This window comes from Alexandromys fortis, unplaced genomic scaffold (genome assembly GCF_014885135.2).
Source record: "Alexandromys fortis isolate MF-2015 unplaced genomic scaffold, M_Fortis_MF-2015_v1.1 scaffold_71, whole genome shotgun sequence".
Taxonomy (NCBI): domain Eukaryota; kingdom Metazoa; phylum Chordata; class Mammalia; order Rodentia; family Cricetidae; genus Alexandromys; species Alexandromys fortis.
Window position 1 is genome coordinate 4604297 of NW_026067954.1, and position 21065 is coordinate 4625361.

The 21065-nt window shown below is 34.9% G+C and overlaps 1 protein-coding gene across 6 annotated transcripts in view; it reads left to right on the plus strand.

Annotated features, from left to right (window-relative positions):
* Pias2 (protein inhibitor of activated STAT 2) overlaps positions 1 to 19752 on the plus strand; it is an 88563-nt gene extending 68811 nt beyond the window's left edge. For 3 of the 6 annotated variants that reach the window (XM_050151571.1, XM_050151573.1, XM_050151574.1), the window contains 5 exons: positions 60 to 193; positions 1992 to 2163; positions 10222 to 10352; positions 15073 to 15110; positions 17671 to 19752. In XM_050151571.1, the coding sequence (XP_050007528.1) occupies positions 60 to 193; positions 1992 to 2163; positions 10222 to 10352; positions 15073 to 15110; positions 17671 to 17853 (658 nt within the window). In that variant the 3' untranslated portion in view covers positions 17854 to 19752. The other 3 variants (XM_050151576.1, XM_050151572.1, XM_050151575.1) reach the window with 3 other exon arrangements.
* The last annotated feature ends 1313 nt before the right edge of the window (positions 19753 to 21065 follow it).

The window sequence follows — 21065 nt, forward strand, 5'->3', positions numbered from 1 at the left end:
TATTTTCTTACTCCATCTTTGACTATTATGACATGTATGTACTTCTAATTGATTTACAGGCTTTTCATGGAAATTCTCAGTGACTGTTCTGATGTAGATGAGATCAAGTTCCAAGAAGATGGTTCTTGGTGTCCAATGAGACCCAAGAAAGAAGCTATGAAAGTAACCAGCCAGCCTTGTACAAAAATCGAAAGTATGTGCTGAATGGCAGGAATTCCCAAAGAAGTGCAAATTATTAAATAATAACTTTAACCACCAAGAATATTTTTAGGGTTTAATTAGCTAGCTTTATCTTTGGGCCATCCGTCCTTCTTTTTCTTCTTTTGAAAATATCTTACCAGCTTCTAAATAGTGTTTTAGGTGCAAAACAAGTAAAGATATCTAAAGTTAAGAAGCTTTGGGTATAGCTTGAAGATTGGAATTCAGATTCTGGGCACCCATAAAGGCTGGGTGACCATGTGTAAGCCTAGTATGATTCCAGTGCAGAGACAGGAATCCCCAAGGAAAGCTGTTCTCAACCTGTAGATCAAGACTCCTTTGAGTTTGTGTAACATCATCAAAGTTTACAGGTATTTACATTATGATTCATGACAATAGGATAATTAGAGTTATGAACTAGCAACGAAAATGATTTTATGGTTGGGGGTCACCACCACATGAGGACCTGTGTTAAAGCATTAGGAACCATTAAGGTTGGGAACCATTGAACTAGACTAAGTAATCAAATTGGTTCAGTCTGTGTAAGTTAATAAAATAGCAAACAATTGAGGAATGTGCTTCATATTAACCTTTCACATGCATGCTCATATATGTGCAGACACATACGCGCGTACATGCATACTATGTATACATATTTGAGAAACAAACAAGAAAAGTTAGACATTGTTTTTTGTGTCTTTACAGAAGCCAGTGTTGTTAGGGAGGTTATGTATTATTTATTAGTGTGAAGACAGTGGTCACGAATTAGCTGTTATTGAACAAATTCTTCTGTTTTTGATTTTGGTAGAGGGATTTTATTCATAGCTTTAGTAACCCAGCGTGTGCACTTGTTTTTAATCTCCTACACTAACGTGCACTAAAGGACACACTGAAGGAGTTTTAGGAAGTAAAGTCCACCACGCATACATTCAACCTCTGAATTCATTGCATTTGACTTTTTTCTGTGTTGAAATTCTTAAAAAAAAAATAATTTTCTGAATACTAGAAATAAAGACTTTATGGCTATGTTCATTATTCTCTTATGATCGTCACGGATCTCTTAGGGATTAGATTGCCAGGGTTGCCCTTATTATGTAAAAAGTGTGCAGACACAGTTTTATTGATTAATATGTGATGCTTTTTCTTTCTTTTTTTTTTGATAGATGAGAGGGTGTAACATTACATAACATGCTAAACGTGATTACTTATATAAACATAATGGGTGATAACTAGATGATTCATATCAGTTACTTAGGTAACTAATTTGGGATTTTTTTTCTTTTTTAAATATGAGCAAGATTGCTATAGTTGAAATGTCAGATTCTGACTCAGTGATGCTACATGTAAAAATATACAGCTGCTGATACTGCATACTCGAGGCCAGATGTCTCTTACTTAATGGTGCCATATGTGTATAACAACACACAGCTGACTGTGCACATTCTACACTGTTGTCACATGGCATGATACCAGTTTCCTAACCCTTAAGGTCGGTCTGTATAATAATTACTAACCAGACAGACAGCGTGAGCAGTACTAGACCCTGTACTAACCTACTGATAGTCCTGGAGAGAATAAGTGTACTGTGAAGGAGGCTCTGATCTCTGTCAGGAATGTCCCTGACTTTGACATAAATGTTTAACAGACAAGGTAGGCACCTGGACTCTGTCCCTACTAGAGTGAAACGGCTTCCCTGGATGTGTATTATGTATATATGTAGGCATTTAAGACTTAGAGCTTATTTGTGTTTTATCTTTGATATTTCTTTTTTCTTCCTGTTGATCCACCTCCAGGTACAAGTGTCTTTAGTAAACCTTGTTCAATGACTATATCCAGTGATGCAAACAAGAAGAAGATAGATGTTATTGATCTAACAATAGAGAGCTCTTCTGATGAAGAAGACGACCCTCCTGCCAAAAGGAAATGCATCTTTATGTCAGAAACACAAAGCAGTCCAACCAAAGGGTTCGTCAGTTTATAGTTCACTATTGTTCATTGCACTTAAAACTAGTTGTTCTTGGGGTGGCTTTGAAATATGTCTGTGCAGAGTCACTATCGAAGACAGTTTTCATCTGCTTTTGGTATAGTTGAAATATTTTCAAGTAAGAACATTATTTACAGGAAATCAAACTTTGATAGAAATATTCAGCATCTCTAGGAAGTGGGAATTTAAGTGTTTATACCTTGTGTTATATTCTTGAACCCACTTGTATGATTTGGTATCTCAGTCCAGTGTAAGAATGTTGGTATAATGGAATGTAGATGCAGGAGGCTTGGAAGGACAGATCTTTTCTGGCACTTGTATACTTGTGAGGTGATTTAGGTTGTATTCCTTGATTGACTTTTACCCACTTTCTGTTCTGTTAAAATGAGGAAAAATACCTGCTTCATAGAATCACTATTAGGTTTTCATGAGATTATAAAATAACCTGGCCATCATGTCAGGAACCTGGTATTTCCTTAAGGAAAATTCATCATCTTTCCTTTCCACTTTACAAATCAAAATACGGACAAGCATATGGGTGCACCTTATCATGTACATTCTGTGACTAATATGGGGAAGGTATTGGGACCTTTGGAGCCCAGCTAGTCTTAACTGTGTCCTCAGCCTATTTAGTATTTTCTTCTGCATCTTTTTAATAACAAAATTTTACCTATCTTCAGCATACATCATATCATTGTACGTTCAGTACTCCAGAACAGTTTCAGCATATTTCCAGTGTGCAAACCCCATTTCCTCACTTGTTTGTTATCGCACTTCCTCTATATGTAGGCAGTGTTGATTTTTCTACTTATATTACAGCTTTTGAGAGACAGAGGCAATCGGATTTCTTGAGTTTGAGGCCAGTCTGGTCTACAGAGTGAGTTCTAGGACAGCCAGAGCTATATGGAGAAACCCTGTCTCAAAAACAACAACAAAAAATGTTAAGCTTAAAACTATTGAGCTGCTTTCTGTGCTATTAAAGCACTTATTCTAAGCTGGTATGGTGGCTAATACTTGTGATAGTAGCATTTCTGAGACTGAGGTAGGTAGATCACCATGAATCTAAGACCAACCTAGGCTCTTGCCCCCAAAAATCCTAAAATAAAGTATTCATATTTAGGACTTGATTTATATATCACACTATGAACACAGGCTTATATTTTCTTTTACCTATTTAATTAGAATAAGTTTATTTTTAACAACATAAAGTGAGGAAACTATGTACTATTTTTTAGTGATATGCTGATTATTGCTGTTTTTTGCATAATTTGTTTGATACTTCTGAAGATCAGATGGTAAACAAATGAAGATCCAGTTTTAAAGTGCTTACTGAAGTGTAGAATCAATCTGTTTTAAGTATTTCTAAATTTTACCCTGTCATTTTAAGTATAACTAAATGTTTATAGTTATAAGAGCTTCATACTTATTCATGTGTAAAATTCTATTCATGTTTTTCTATTCAAGGTTTAAAAAATATTTCTTTTGTTTTTTTTTATGATTTATTTTTATCTTATATGCATTGATGTTTTACCTACTTGCATGTCTACATGATGATGTCTGATTCCCTGAAACTGGAGTTATAAACAATTGTGAGCTGCCATATGTGTACTGGGAATTGAACCTGGGTCCTCTGGTAGCTGGTGCTTTTAACTGCTGAACCATCTCCAGCCCCTCATGATCAGTTTTTGCCTGAGAAATTGTTATGTGATCCCAGGAATAATGAACTAAGTATGCACATCATTTACTTATACTAAGTCATAAACTTATTTAGAAGCAATTCTTTAGTGTGTATGTGTGTGTGTGTGTGTGTGTGTGTGTGTGTGTGTGTGTGTGCATGCCTAGCATAATACAAGAATACTCATAGGACATTTGTGGTAGTTGNACAGGGTTTCTCCGTAGCTTTTTTGGTTCCTGTCCTGGAACTAGCTCTTGTAGACTAGGCTGGCCTCAAACTCACAGAGATTCACCTGCCTCTGCCTCCCGAGTGCTGGGATTAAAGGTGTGCGCCACCACCACCCGGCTAGGTGTGTCTATTTTTACATAAAGAATTAAATGGTTGGGGCTGGAGAGATGGTTCAGAGGTTAAGAATACTGACTGTTCTTCCAGAGGTCCTGAGTTCAATTCCCAGCAACCACATAATGGCTCATAACCATCTGTAATGAGGTCTGGTGCCCTCTTCTGCTATAGAGGTGTACATGCAGGAGGAACATTGTATACATAATAAATAAATCTTAAAAAAAAAAAGAATTAAATGGTTGGCCAAGGAGATGGTCCTGTAGGTATGATTCTGAAGTTAGGTCCCCAGCACCCATGTAAATTTCTGATCTATGCGTCTGTGATTCAGTGCAGAGTTGAGGGGATGGACAGGCAGATACCAGAGGCTAGCTGCTCATCCAGGCTAGCTGAATCAGTGAGTGCCAGGTTGGATGAGAAATCCTGTTCGAAAAAATAAGATTGAAGAGTACATCTTGGTAACTGCCTTTGACTTCCACATGTACACAGTTGAGTACATACACAGACACACTAAATTTTGGCTAAATATTTGGTGTTGCTGGGTATAGAACATCTTTAACATGTTTTAGATTTGATCGCTATTTTAATTTTATAATCAGTGCCGAGAACATTCATTCACATTAAATACATAGAATCAAATTGCGTTAGTATGTTAAGGAACAGTTCAGAAATTCTTGAGAAAATTTTCCTAATCATACTTCAAAATTCATTTCATAATTTTTTTAAATGAACCTCAAATGGCCAACTCTAAAAGAAATATTTGAAGTCAAACTGTAATACAATATTATCCAAAGATGTTATAATTTCTTATATCCTGAGAAACAGTGACATAAGGAAATTAAGTTTTATTTTTCATAATTATTATATTCTAGTAACAGTAGAAAACTCATATGTACAGTAAAAACATGGCAGGTCATAATAGTGATGAAATTGAGCCAAGGCATTTCAGCTGTCATGTTGGAATGGTTTAACTACATGTGCAGTGCATAGCATGTGTATTTGTGTTAAGAACGGTTAAATGGAGTCACATGGTGGAACGTGGGTGACTATTGCCAAAGACACCTTGAATTATGATCTATTTACAAATTTAATTTTGGGTGTTTATTCAGACACCTTTGCCTGTAAGCCCATTGGGGACATTACCTGTAGTTTAAGAAACTGTACTTTATAAGATGAGGAATACTGAGTGACAGGTCTTATGGTTCATTTCATGTGTGACCGAAAATTGTGTAGCAATTCTGACTCATAAATTGAAGCAATTATAGACGGTGCCTGGCTTTATACTACAACTGTCTACTGTCTACCGCATGTGTCCTGTACTCTGTTAACCCGGTACTTGAGGATGACATGAGACTGGAGGGATAGCACATACGTGAGGTGAGAGAGGTTCAAAATGGCCACTTTATGCATCAGAACAGAGATAGTTTATACTGTGGTCACATACCACAGAGGTAGATATTAAGACTCTTTATGGAGATTGAAAAAAAAAAACACTGGTAGATATAAGGTGAAAATTTGTAATTATATCAAGGATACTTGAAAGTTTATATCTTAAAAGTCTAAATTTCAGCTACCTGATTATTTTCATAAAGTTGACATAATCCTAAATGCCTAATACATAATACCTAAATCACATTTGCACATTAACACCACACAAAATGAACCCATATAATGAGAATTCTGAGCTCAGTCTTAGGAAGTTAGTAATTATGTATTAAAATGAGATAAGTAAAGTTTTTTCTAGGAGTTCTTTAGCATTGGAAACTACATTGATGATTGGTTTTGTCATAAGGACAGCTGTCTAAGTTAACAGATGCTTTAAAAGTATTCAGTAAGTGTGTCCTGATAAACTTGATGATAGACTGTCTGCTTAAACTGAGTTCTTATTAGATTGCTTCAATAAAAGAAACAGTGTACAGTATACATATCATACCAGTTTTATTCCATTTAGGGCATGTGTTTGTACTTAGTATTTTAGCCAGTGTTGATCATTGAGAAATGCCCATGAATGCAGCGCAGAGGAAGCAGCAGGAAAGCGAGTAGTGTGAAGCCTGGAATGTGATGGATGAGTGGATGTTGTTAGGACTGATGATAGTAAGCCAAAAAGGGGACTGTCACAACTATTCTGATTGCTTTTTTAAAAGATTCATTCATTCATTCATTCATTCCATTTAGTATACAGTGTTTTGCCTGCATATATGCATGCAGGTCAGAAGAGGGCACCAGATCTCATTGCAGATGATTGTGAGCCACCATGTGGTTGCTGGGAATTGAACTCAGGAGCTCTGGAAGACCAACCACTGAGCCATCTCTCCAGTCCCCAGAACTATTCTGATTCTTAAAGAAAACTATTGACTGAATTTTTCTTTATATGACAGGTAGCAGAGTCCAGATCAGAACAGTAGTACATGGAAAAATTCCTGATCATTAGTAGTTGCTGTTTTGAGTTAAAATTTCATTTTTTGAGGGCTGTAGAGAAATATCTTAGTGGTTTAGAATACTTGTTGCTGTTCAGAGGAACTGGGTTCTTTTGCCAGCACCACATGTTGGCTCACAACTGTAACACTCCACTTGCAGATGTTGTGATGCCCTCTTCTGGCCCCCACTGACACCAGGCACTCACGCTTCATGCATTCAACACACTGTACATTTAAAATAGTGTCTCTTAATTCCCTCCTTCCTCCTTCCTTCCCTCTTTCCTTTCTTTCTTTTTTTCTGGAGACATTTTCTTAATTGAGGTTTTCTTCACTTAGATTACATTTTTAAAAATTATGAATAAGAAAGCAATACCGTGAGACAGTAAGATTAATCAATATTTTAAGTCCCTCTTCAGGTCATAGGCATTATCTTAATTCTTTCCTCTTTACTACTCCATCTTATTTCTGTTGAGCCCATTCACTGAAAACACTTGTCTTTGTTAGGGTTCTTTTTACTGTGATGAGCACCCGAAGCAGCGTGGAGGGGTGAGGGCCTGTTTCAGCGTAGAGCTTCATATCACAGTCCACCATTGCAGTCAGGGCAGGGACTCAAGGAGTAACTTGGGGATAGAACTGAGGCAGATTTCATGGAGGAAGGAAGGCTACTTAGTGACTTGCTCCTCTGACCTCCTCATCCTGCTTTTTTTTTTTTTTAAAAAAAAAAAAAAAAACACCACCCAGGGCCTTCTGCCCAGCAGTGGTACCTCCTGCAGTGCTGGGCCTTCCCATAGTGATCATTCAGTGTTGTGCCCTCATATAAGAGGTCATTTATGAAGGCATTTTATCGGTTGAGTTTCCTCATCTCAGATGACTCTAGTTTGTGTCAAGTTGACAACTAACCAGCACATTTGATCCCTTGTCATCCTGATACACAAGCACACCACTGTTCAAACACAACCGTCTGTTCCCAAGATGACATTACTGTAGTATCACAAAATAAAATAATCCAATTTTTATTATTTTGTTTTGTGTGTGTGTGGTTATTTTGTCCGTGTATATGTCTATGCCCTGTATGCAGGCAGTTATCTCAGGACCAGAATCCCTTGGAGCTGGAGTTACAGTTTTTAGCTATCATGACCCTAAGAATCAAGCTGTAATTGGGGGGAGAGTGACCAGAGATTTTTTTTACTGCTGCGCTATCTTTTCAGCCCCTACTCAAACTTTTAAAAGTTCCAGTTTTTAAAGAAATCCAAGGCTTAAAAAGTTCAAAGTTTATCTAAAACTCCAGAGCGTCTCTAAAATAGCCATGGTCTCATAACTGTGTGTTCTTGTGAAATAAATTATATCTTTCTTACTCCCAGGTGGGCTAACCAGGACATAGTTACATTCAAATCAAATCAAAACCAATGCGCCCCCCCCCATATCTAATGTTCCTGAATTAACACCTCTTCCCCAGGCAATCTCCCAAATTTACAAAAAAGGAGCAGAGCTACATTAGCTTAACCTGACCCTTTGTTTATGATGGTGTCAGTTTGTCTGGAGAGGGTAGGTCCTTCTGTGTGGCAGGTGCTGCAAACTGTGGCCTGAAATTCTTGCTGCCATATAATGTAGAAATATGGGCCTGTATAATATGGCCCTACAGAATGTCTGAACTGTTATAACCTTTATTACTCACCTTTTTTGCCATTGTCATAATTATCAATATAATCATGTATGTATTCTTTTTGCATTTCCATTATCTGTTTTTGACAAATGATGTGGAGTAGCAGCTAGGGAGGTTTTAGTGTCTTTATATCATGACACAAACCAGTTGGACTTTTGTCTAACTGTATTCTAACTACTTCAGGCTTTCACACTAAGTCAAGATTATAGAAGTTTATTGGTTAAATTTGACTGGAGAATCATGCAAGTATGATAGTTGAAATGAAATGTGTTTCAGCTATGGAAATAGAAGTCTATCTAGATGCCCTGATTATCATCCTAGTCCCACTTTGTCACCATGGTTTTCCATAAAGTTTCTAAAGAAGTTGTATTTTTTCTTTCCTTTTTTTTTTTTCTTGCCTTTTCTCTTTTGTCCCCACCTCTCTGCTCCTATCCTCATTTTTTGTTGTTTTGTTTATTTGGGAAAGCATTGACCTTGAACTTCTGATGTTTGCCTCTCAAATACTGCTAATGTCAGGGTTTCAGACTTGTGTCAGTGTTTAGATTTTTGTGGTGGTGCATCCCCTGCCCAGAGAATTGTGCTGCCTTCATCCTCATACTAATTTGCTTCAGTCTTGGTCTTTTGAATTTGGTGTTAACTGGCAGCTGTGGAATGCTAATTTAGATATTTTACTCCCGTTCATATCTTCATACCTGTTGCTAAAATAGCCATTCCCATTGTAAACAGTTCATAATGCTGCTGTGGCTTTTCCAAGCTAAGAAAAAAATTGGGTAAATATGAATGAAATCTCTGTGTAAGCCTAGCCTAAACTATAATTAATAGGCTCAACTACATTTTTATTTCTGGACATCATAAAGATCTTAAATCCCAAAGACTGGTCATCTTCTCTTAATTTCTGATTGTGTCATTGTACCACCAGACTGGCTAGCTTTAGAATCAATTAATTTAGTTCAGATCACATCCAGATTTCAAATTATGTAATTGAAATTGATTAGATAATTAAAACTGAAGAGACTGATTGAACTGGTATTAGTATTTTCATAAAGGTGTTCTTATTTTAAAATCTTTTTATTATTTCTTTTTTTGTTTTGTATTGTTTTTGAGACAACATCTCACTATGTAGTCCTAGCTGGATTGGAAGTCACTATGTAAATTATACTGGGGAATGCTGGGATTAAAGGCATGTGCATTGTGCCCAGCAATTTAAGTAAACCTTAATTGCCATCTATTTTAATCTTAAATTTCTTTTTTCTTTTTCTTTCCTTTTTTTGGGGGGAGGGGAATTCAAGACAGGATTTCTTTGTAGCTTTAGAGTCTGTCCTGGAACTAGCTCTTGTAGACCAGGCTGACCTCAGACTCAAAGATCCACCTGCCTCTTCCTCCTAAATGCTGGGATTTAAAGGTGTGAGCCACCACCACCTGACAGTCTTAAATGTCTTTATAGACCAGTTATTTTATCTATATACATGTTATGTATATATTAGCAGAAAATGTATTTATTTTTGAATTAAAGTACTGTTTTATTACAGCATAGTTTTCAACCTTCCTAATACTGTGACCCCCCCCATCAAATTATTTCCGTTGTTACTTTATAACCAATTTTGCTATTGTTTTTAATCATAATGTAAATAAATCATAATGATATGCAGGGTATCTGCTATGTGACCCTTGTGAAAAGGGCCATTTGACCTCCATAGGGTGAGAACCACTGTTTTCTGGTCTATTTTCCACTTTGCTTCTACACCAGCAGTTAGTGTTTAGAATCAAGATGCATTCACGTTAGAATGAAGGGTGTTAGGAAAGAGGGAATAGAATAGAGAAGTATTATGTAGTGAATGATTGAGACTAAGTGATCGTACATCTGAGAATGCTCAGTAGTTTAGCTCTTTTTTCTTGTGAACTAACAGCCGGATTATTTGAAATTTCCCATATTTTTTTAAAACAGGGTTCTCATGTATCAGCCATCCTCTGTAAGGGTGCCCAGTGTGACTTCGGTTGATCCTGCTGCTATTCCACCTTCATTAACAGACTACTCAGTACCGTTCCACCATACGCCAGTGTCGTCAGATTTGCCAGGTATGTGAAGAACTTTTCTTTCCTTTGATTTAGTTATATTTTTTAATCTTAATCAACACAACAAATATATGTTTGTGTGTATACATATATACATATAAATAAATTAATTTTGAATGTAAATGCTCAAACTTCAAGACCTCATGTAGAAGTATTTCTGTCTAGTATGTGATATTCAGTTATTATTTTAATTAATGAGAATCTATAGATTTCTGATGATAGGATATATTCGAGTAAAGTAGGAAGTTTTTGTAAAATTGTAGAAAATTTGTACCCAGGCTTTTTCTTGGAAGCTTAAGGGACAGAGTTTCCTTAAAAGTCTTTCTTCAAAACTTCTATACATTTGGGTCCATTTTTGCTTAGTGATCCTCACCTTGTTAATTTTCTTTTCTGTAAGGATGGGGTTAATCATGTATTTCTCTAAAGTAGGTCTTAATATTTGGAGATACTTCTATATGTATAATCATCACATGTTAGCAATTCAAATTTGCTTTAATTACCTTAGTACAAGAATTTATGCAGCCAAGACCATGATATAAAATTTAACCACAGTCTCCCAGTCTTTTTTCTTCCTTCCTCTGTGCTAAGATGCTTCTTTTAATATCTTTTGTCAGTCAAGACTGAGCAAAGTTAGAACTAGTACATCATATATTTATGACTTCTAGCTATGAACAATTTTAATTTAATACACTTTGCTCCTGTTTTTTTTTTAAGTTGGTTTTGATCTTTGGTTTATTTTATTCTTAAATTGATAGTTTTATTCTTGTACAGTTTTTCCTCTTGAATTTAGTTTTATCTGAATAAAATTTAGTGGAAAAGAGTAAATGAAAAATAATACCCACCAAAAATGTCTTTTAAAAACCATCGAAGGACATTGGAGATTAACATATGTTTGCTTCACTTGTAGTTTGTGATTTTTGTACTTTTCACATTCTTTGTGAGACTATCTAAGACCAGTCAGAACATATTCATTGTGTGCAGAGACTGCTAGGACATAGATGTGAGGGTTCACAGTCTCACAATAGAGTTCTTAATAATCAGTGTGTTGGAACCTTGGCTAAACTGACGAATGAATGTTCATTGTCTTCATATGTCTTAGAAGTATGTATTTCTAAAGGATTTGCTTGAGACCTTTAGCTGAAAGTTAGTTTTTGATAGTGAACATTTCCATTTACTAAAGCGAACCTCTATTTTGTAGAAATACTCAAAAAAATGTGTGAATCACTAGTCCCGCTAGTTTGCATATCATGGGAGTCTGAATGGTTTCTTTAAATTTGGGAGAGTTAATATTCTGATTTTGAGCGTAAGTGAATTTTTTTGTGGTGGTATGTCTTTCTAAAATGACTTTTATATTTTTAAAAAAATTAAGCTTGTGGAAATCATACTTATATTCAAGGCTGATAATTGACCAATATAAACCAATAATCTGGTTAAATACTGAAAAACATTCTTAACATTTGAAAAAGCTTAAATAGAATAGGGCCAGTTATTCTTAGGAAAAATTGTTCTTAAAAGTTGTATTGCAATTAGACATGTAAGAAGTTTAGCTTTTTACTCCTGTTTTATTGTCTATGCACTTTTTGGTAATTAGTGATCTGCTATATAATTTTTATGTAATTAGTCATAATGTACAGTTTCGCTATTGCTAAATTTAATAATTTTATAGTAAAAATTTAAGTAGAACAACAAGAATGGAGAGAAGACAGTTTTCATAGATTCTAACATTCTTTTTAAACATCATAAATCTGAATCTTCTGAATCTGCAGGAGAACAAAGAAGAAATGATATTAATAACGAAGTGCAGCTTGGAACATCTTCTGATACTGTGCAACAGTGAATACAAAATAAAACATAATTTGTATTTATGGAGTGGAAAACAGCTTGATTATTTCAAGAAAAAATATGTCTGCCTTATTATTGCTAGTGCCATATTGTCAGGTGCGAATGGTGCTCAAAAGTTGTATGATTAAATTTTAAAGTGCTAAAACCTTTTACATATTCAACCATGTAGCATTTATTCTTTGTGAAGTTTATGGCTCAAGTAAGGAAAAATTGTGTGTTTGTCAATGAGGGGACAAGAAGTAAACGATCAGTCCTTTTTATTAATGAATTTAAAATTTAAAAATTACAATTTTATTAGTATTAATTAAAAGCATAAATTGTATTGTTAGAATTCTTAATAGCATCTTCTTTTTAGTTAAAGATAACAGCATTTTCAACTAAAATGAGGACAAAAAAGAAACTGTCAATATGTTGCTACAATTGAAACAAAATAAGAAAATAGTATTCCTAACAAGGCAGTAAAAATTTACTGTTGAAACCATTTCATATGCAAAATGATGTTCTTAAATGATAAAAATGATGATAGTCTATTCTTTTTATTAGTAGGGATAACTTTCAAACTACATGGGAATGTTTTCATTGAGGAATATTCACATTAAACCCTTTTTGGAGTTTGTGATTCTTGGAAGGCAATCTGAATTTCAACGAAGCTTTAGAAAAATGTTTATACATCTTATGGGCATGTGTAAGTTGTAGTCTAGTTATCTGTGGGTAAGACATTAAAACAAATAGATCAAATTCATCTAAAAACTTTTTAAAATAGATTTTGCATTTGCTAGGACACGCGGAACCAGTAAAAAAAAAAAAGATGTCAGTCCATCTGGAAAGCTGGGTTGAAATAACCAATATTGGGAACCATTGGCGCTCAGTGTACATTCTGTAATAGGAAAGCACAGAGATGGTAGTAATTTTTTATCAAACTTTCATGTCCACTTAGAGTCACGAAGTGGCAACAGTTGAACATTGGGGAAAGTGAGCATTCTCAAATAATTTGTTTCGATTTGTGGTACATCTTCTGAAATGGTAGTATTTTCTTTGGCTTTTTTTTTTAGCTTGTTATTAAAATAGATTGAGTAATCAACGTAAAAATGGAAAGTCAGACATAGTGACTTGTGCCTGTTATTCCTGCACTTAAGAAGGAGTGAGTTCATGTGTCAGCCTGTGCTACAGAGTAGGACCTTTTGTGACAAGAACACTTACTGTTCCTACAGAGAACCTGACTTGATTTTATAGTACCCATGTGGCAGCTCACCAGCACCTTTAACTGCAGCCCTAGAGTATCTAGTGCCCCCTCTTCTGAACACTGTGTGTTCTTGCACACACATTCACCCACAGACAAACTCAATAAATAGATTTTAAAATGTCTTTAAAAAGTAGGAGCTATTTTAAAATTGAACAAATTGTTATGCCACTTGGAGCAACAATGAATAAAAATCAACCCGGTTTACTAAATGATATTCCATGACTTGGTCATATAAAACTTTCAGAAGGCATAAAAAGGTTAGACATTTTTGAATTGCTTTTTAAAAGCAGAGAGGTTTATTAAATAATTTAAAGTGTTCTCCTTATTTAAATATATCACCTTCTGGTTATCATTTTAATGGGTAAATTATTTCAACAGTGAATTGTGGCTTGCTTTGTTCATCAGTTTAAAGTTCTATATTATGTAGCTAATTAACAGATTATACTAACAAGTTGAAAATGTGCTTTAGAAATTGTTTCAGTAATTCCTCCCCAACAGCTGGGGTTACTGCTTGTATCATAAATGTTTAAAATACACGCATTTGTAAATAAGGAAATAATGACACTTTAAATATTTTTAGTTAAAATTGTTCATAGTTTTTATTAAATGTGTCCATTATCTTTCTTACTAATCTCTATTTTCATAGTGATATAGTATTATATTAGAATTTCACTCCATGTGGTTGGTATAGTAAATGCCAGCATATAAATATTTATGGAATTGAACAGACATTGGCCTATTTTGTTTGTTTGTTTGTTTGTTCGTTGTCTTTTTTTAAACAAGATCTCACTGTATAGCCCTGGCTGGCCTGGAACTCTTAGAGACCTGCCTGTCTTTGCCTCCAAATTGCTGGGCAGCCTTACCCTAACTTAATGGCCTCTGTCCAGGATGTGCTTTTTAAAAATGTTTTAAAATAACTTAGAAGTATTTGATCACACAGGGAAGTCTTCAGAGTTTACGTTGAAGATTATTGGTAAACTTTTCAGACAATGTTTTTCCTATAGCTTACTGTTACTTGAGTATTTATTTAAGGAACTTCTTTTTCACATTTCTATTTCCAGAATGCACTTGTAGAGTTCCTTGGTTTAGAAATTGCATTTGCTGAGTGCAGATGTAATGGGTGTTAACTGGTTTAGTAGTGAGTAGCAGTTCCCAAGTGCTTGCTTTGTGCAGAGCATTATATTCTGTAGAATTCTTGATGTGGGATCTGTTAAAGAATTGGTATTATTCGCACTTAACGTGTATTTCTGAAAAATAAATGTGAAGTATCATAAGAACCTAAGTATGTTGTTTTTTAATGGTCCAAAGATGATTATCATATTTTTCTTTTTTATTGCTTCTTGCTATATTAAGTTATAAAAGGAAAAGATTTTGGTCAACTAGCCCAACTCTGGAAATTTTTGGATTGTTGCTTTTGAGTTGTCAGGAGGCAGTTTTTCCAGTTGTTTGGTTAGAGAATATATTCACCTTTCATTTTAGATGCATTAGATATCACCAATTATGATTATAGAACTTCAGTGTTGCTGAGGTGAGCATTTGCCACAGATGTTCCCTGGCTTATAAATGCAGAATGATCTTGGGAAATAATTCTTGTCTCCACAATATGAGACAACTATTAACAAAGCATTTTTGTTCTAGGTTTGGATTTTCTTTCCCTTATTCCAGTTGATCCACAGGTATGTATCCTGAATTTAAGCAACTAATTTGTATTTGGTTGTTGATTATGTCATACTAACTGAAAATGACCAGTTGCATAAAATCAGGACAGTTGATTCTCATGTGGACAGAAAGGAAGTACCATAGAAAAATTGTACAATTTTATTCGAAGGAATAAAGTTACTGGTTTTCAATTTATTTTTTATTGTTCTTATTACTTAACTTTCTATTTTTTTTATCATAAACAGTTGATCTTTCTTACAAGGGCTTGAGTGATTAGAATTAGGGACAGCAATACTAAATGCATAGAAGTTAAGGCTCTACACATTAAAAGATTTATATAAAACAGTCAACTAAAGTTCATCAGATCTGGATCACTGACTGAGGCTAGATCATTGTTTGAAAGACAGAGTCAGACTTTGAAAAGGCTTCAGTTGAAAGTTGCTGTGTTTCCAATCAAAGGAAAGAGATTCTAGGAGTATCCCAGAATTCCAATCACTGCATGGTGAGCATGGATTCTGCTGACAGTCATTAACAACAGAGACAAAGCAGAGAAAGTGAAAGGGGCGAGGTGGAACAGCCAAAGAAAGCACTTGAGTGGTACCTAGGGAGAGGTGGAAGAATTGTCCCTGTCTCAGCAATTTCAGAATTGACTAACTGCAGGTCCAGTATGAGCCTCCTATCTCCTCAGTATCTGCATTTGATTGCACAAACAACACAGGAAATTTGAGCCCAAGATATTAACAGACTGAGGATTTTCTTCTCATCCTGACTTTATTTATGAGTAAGACCTTACAGGGGAAGTTACATAGTTTTCTAGGACGTAAGTTCTTCAAGCTTAAGAGAGTTATATACTTTTATGTGAACAGTGGTTTAAAAGAAAAATAATCTTGGAACCCATGGTTTTTATTTCATAGTTTTATTTATATGCTTAGTGGGAAACTGATTTATTTGGTAACTTGGTAGGAGGGTGAGAATGACTTCACTTCTCTTGACTATAGAATCCATAGGTTTCCTCTTACATCTCCATGTTGTTCCATAATTCCTGTTATCCTTTTGCAGGTATATACTTAAGGGATCTAGAGTAAAAGTTGCAATGGCTACAACCCAAGTCTTAATTATTCAAGGCACAGAGTCCATTGGCAACAGGTTGGCACCTTTTAGCATTTTTACAGAGTAGTGCTATGATAGAGGAAAAAACAAGCTTGAATGGTAGCAGATTTTAATGGAATCATCTAGGCTTTTTAAAAATATTTTTCCTCAGTTTCAATACAATTGACTTGATTTTAGAGAATTTTTAATACTTGACATTTCACTTTCAGAGCTTCTTATGTCTGTCGAATTTTTCATGGGTGGCATTAATTTTATAGACAAACCAGGAATTATCCATCTGAAAAACCAGTAACTTTCTTTGTCAAAAGGCAGCTTCAGTCGGGCATAGTGGATCACCTGTTTGATCCATCACTTGAGGGGCAGAGGCAGGCAGATCTCTGAGGTCCAAGGACAGCCTGGTTTATGTAGTGCTTATGTTGTGCTTTCCAGGAAAGCTGGAGATATATAGTGAGACCCTGTCTTGGAAAAAAAATCAAAAAACAATCAATCAATAATGAATGAATGAATAAATGGATAGGCAGCCTCAATTTTACTTGTTCTCTCAGCTGTTTTCTTTTTCTTCTTTTAATGCGCCTTGAAAACCATGTAATCTGAACAGTTTAGTTTTGAATTGCTGTCCATAACTCATTGTCTCTAAGAGTCTAAATGATATAGAGGATACATAACATTAGGTATCCTTGTTGGTTTTTTTCCTGTAGTCTAACTGAAGACAAACTTAATAGCATTAGACATTATCTATACCAAAGTCAGTGCAGTTGTGCCTCATGTAAAACATGGTATTGTGAAATATAAAATTCCAGTTAGCTCTTATTTTAATTCCTTATAATTTTAGATTACTGTGCTCAGGTTTTGTATTTTATGTGAATTGGCTATCCAGATGGAAGGGTACTTGAAATATTTGGAGAAGGATCTTAAGAAGCGTTATAAGGAATATTAAATTTGTGGTTATGTTATTATTCTCTCAACATCCTATAGCCTCAAATTCAGAATGAATGTTGACATGCTAATTATACAGGTATTGCTGTCTTTGTTTAAAGCGACTCCAATGCCATCATTCAGCTTGTTGCTGTTAACATAACTCTTAAAGGGTCTGTTTGATTCTAAATTTTGAAAAATCAGTGAACTTTTTTCAATTATTACGTTGTTTTTGAGGTCAGTTTTAGTCATAATTGGGGGTATCAGTATTTAACATGAAATGATTTCAGTCATTGTTGACATTGCATTTTCCCTGTGTATATGGCCAACAAACAAGTTCCACACATTCAAGACAATTAAAAATGTGTGGCATTCATGAATATAAAATAGCTAAGCCCCTACCATCTTTTATTTAAATACAAAATTTGTTATTTTTAAATCCCCTGAGGATTTAACTTTGTACCTGTCATTTGTAAGTATTTTAACAATTTCTAGTCTATTTATTTAAACCAATGTAGCCTCTTCCTCATCAGCATCATTGTTTGTTTCAAGCAGTACTGTCCTCCTATGTTTTTGGATAGTCTCACCTCACCCTTAACAACAAGCAGTACGTCCGTCACCACCACCAGCCCCCATGAAAGCAGTACTCATGTTAGTTCATCCAGCAGCAGGAGTGACACAGGGGTCATAACCAGCAGTGGAAGTAACATTCCTGACATCATCTCACTGGACTAAAAGCGGCCATACTTGATTCTGGGAATCATTCATCAGAACTACTCTTGGATATCTAGTCCATGGAAGCTATTTTTTTGCAATTTAATATTTATTGAAATGTCAGATGGATTCTTTGCTTTCTGAGAAATGAACACAGATGACTCCTGCAAGAACCAGATGGCAAGCAAGGACTTTTCTTATGCCCTACACTGAGCATCAGATTTATTTCATCTATGATGGTGTCTTCTTGAGCAATGGATTTCAGTTCCTACATTACTGGATGGATTCTACAAACAATTTTTTTGTTACAATAAACAGCAATAAAGTTATGTAAATACTTAAACTTTTCTAATTAAAAGGAAATGTAATCACTGATCTATAATAACAGCCACTTCTGTTTAATCCAGAATGAAGGGAAGAAATCATGTTTGCTGAATGAATACTTTCTATAGAGTTGTGTTCTATTTTGTTGAAGTAATGAAGCTTCAGTAACTAGCCAGAACTTGGTTCCACTTTCCTTCTTTCAGTTCACCCCTCTTCATGATAGCATCAAAGAAAATGGTCTTTGTGTTCTGTGTTTTTCTCTTGTCATTTATACTTTGACATTATATGCTGGTATATGCAGAGTTAAGTGCTGGGGTTTGGTTGCTCTTTATAGTTACTATGTTTAAGAACACTAGGCAGATTTTATCCTATGATATAATATGGTTTTTTTTGGTTACTATACATTCTTATTCTAGAATTTTTACAATCTTGAGACTTTTTTTTTTTTAGAAAGAAAAAGTATACAGTGTTTGGATGGAATGTGCTCAAGTTAAGACTGGAATAGCTGGTAGAATTTTCTTTATAATGTTCAGAAATATTTAATACTTGGGAGGAACCAGAACATATTTAGAAGTGGAAATAACTAAGTTCTTCCTATGAATTTAATTTGTTTCATATATTTTATATACTAATACAGAATACTTTGTTGGTTGAAACTTTTCACATTTTAATGTCACAGATATAGAAATTATATTTAAAGTCTTTGATCATAATTCCTCAAATGTAATTTCAGTTTCAGCAGTGATATTTTTTTCAAGTTTAAAGAAAAGTCAATGGAGGGTCATACCAGATCTCATTTTCCTATTTTTTTTCTTAAATGAAGTCTTTTGTGAAAACACAGACACAGAAATTAGGGATGTTTGAGTTGAAGTGAAGGAAAGGGGCCCAAAATTCCACTTAATGCTGCCTTTAAAACACACCTCTCATGTGACTGTTCTGGGTGAACTTTGGAAAGTACTGTGCCTCCAATGTGTTTGAGTCACTCAGAAAACTGGGTTTCACTGTAGAAGCTTTCAGCATTCCTGGTTTCCACTCGCGTCATTTGGGTTTCTTAATTTTCAGTTCTCAAAGATGTAGTACTTTCTCTACCTATGCTATGTCCAACTTAACACATAGGTTTTTTAGTGACTACTCTTAATTTTTCAAATAAGTTCCTGCATAAGGACTCTGCTTCCACTCATGACAGGGACTTATTACTTTAGAATTGGTACAGTTCTAAAGAGCTGGCTTATCCCTGTTTGGTGTTTTATCTTTCAAGTTTTTGTGGCCTTTGTGTACTTTTTGTACAAAATGCTTGTGTAGTTCTCCATATTGCTTCTTACTTGCCTCCAGCACCCTATGTTCTTTCCTTTGATAAGACTTTTGTTTCATCAAAGATAAGGAAAGCTAAAACAGCTCCTGTGATCACAGTAGGCAATGGTACTTTGGCCTTATGGCCCCTGGCTTTTACTTTCTTAGCCAGTCCAGATAGAGAATTTCTTCTTGTAGGACTTTATGTTGCTACTGTAAGTACAGATGCAGTTTCTGTTACCTCTGTAATCAGAAATAGTAGCCTGGCTTCTGTAGTATAATTTGTTAATAAAGAAATGATGCAGATTTGTTATCATTTTGTTTACTCATTAGAGTATCAAAGACTCCCTTACAATGAATCAGTGAAGTCTTATTAGTAACGAAGATGGTAATAGAAATTATTTGCCTAGTTCTTATTATGAATACCTCTACATTTGTTTTCACAGGAACAATTGTAGTGTTCATTTTCGGTGTTTAATGAAATTACAAAAAGTTTTACTTTATCTCAGGTGACTAGCACCTTTAAAATAGACTTACAAGTTTTTCATATTGATATTGGGACTTACTTTGCAGGTATCTTTAAAGGTATGTACTTTTCTTTCCGCTCCTGGCTCTGTGGTTGTAAAGCCAGTCTCTCCTTAATGTCACATTCTTAGGAAGATCTGGCTGCTTAGCAGTGTCTTGTTAATGCAAATTTCTGTTTAACCAGATAGAATAAAGAGGTCATCCTGGTGTTAGTAAGGTGTTAGCCATGTGGCCATTATCTTCAGGTATCTCTACCTAGGGAGTTGTGCTTAATGCTTATGGTCACTTGGCCAATCTCTATTTTCATCTTTATCTTTTTTCCCCACTTAGAAATATTGAAGGGCTTTGGTAACTTGAGACAATGTAGCTGCTACACAGAGCTCTCTCTATATATTCATGAGGACTGTTTTCATTAGCTAGCCTTCTGACCCCCAGAAGAATCAATTTTAGATTTTATTTTTGTTTTGGCCCCCAAATTAAAAATATTTGGTATATGTCCTAGGATAATTCTAAAGATCAGATGAAATAGGTCAGGTAAATTTAAATGTATGGCCTTGTATTTCATTTGTTCTATAATACTATAATAAAACCATGGTAGTGATATCAGAGATAGTGAATGTGATTCAGTTGGTCATAACTTTTAATGTTAAACAAGTTTCCATTAGAGTAGTCTTAATGAATTTGAAGGGAAGATGCAGAATTTTAAGCAAAGTCATGTTGAATGGGGTTGAAAGAGCCTGTTTTGACTTTAATATGCCTTGAGTCAGTCTTGAACACTCACCTTTGTCTGCTGCCAATAAAGACACTCATTTAGTTGCATTTGTGTTTCTAAGTAAAGTCGATTTTCATAAACTATTTTTCTTATTATCAGCTATGGTTTTTTTTTTTCAGTTCCTTTGCTTGGTTATTTAAAAGAAAAAAAGTATTATTTTAGTAAACATTGTTTTCCTGCAAGTTTATCTCTCTACTTCTACGAAAAGTCATAACTTATTTCCCATCTTTTTTCACCTTTAAAAATAAAAATTAGTCCTCATTTAACTCGAGTCTGACATTGATTTTTAGTAGCTCTGGGTCCAGGTAGTGTGGCAGTTTGA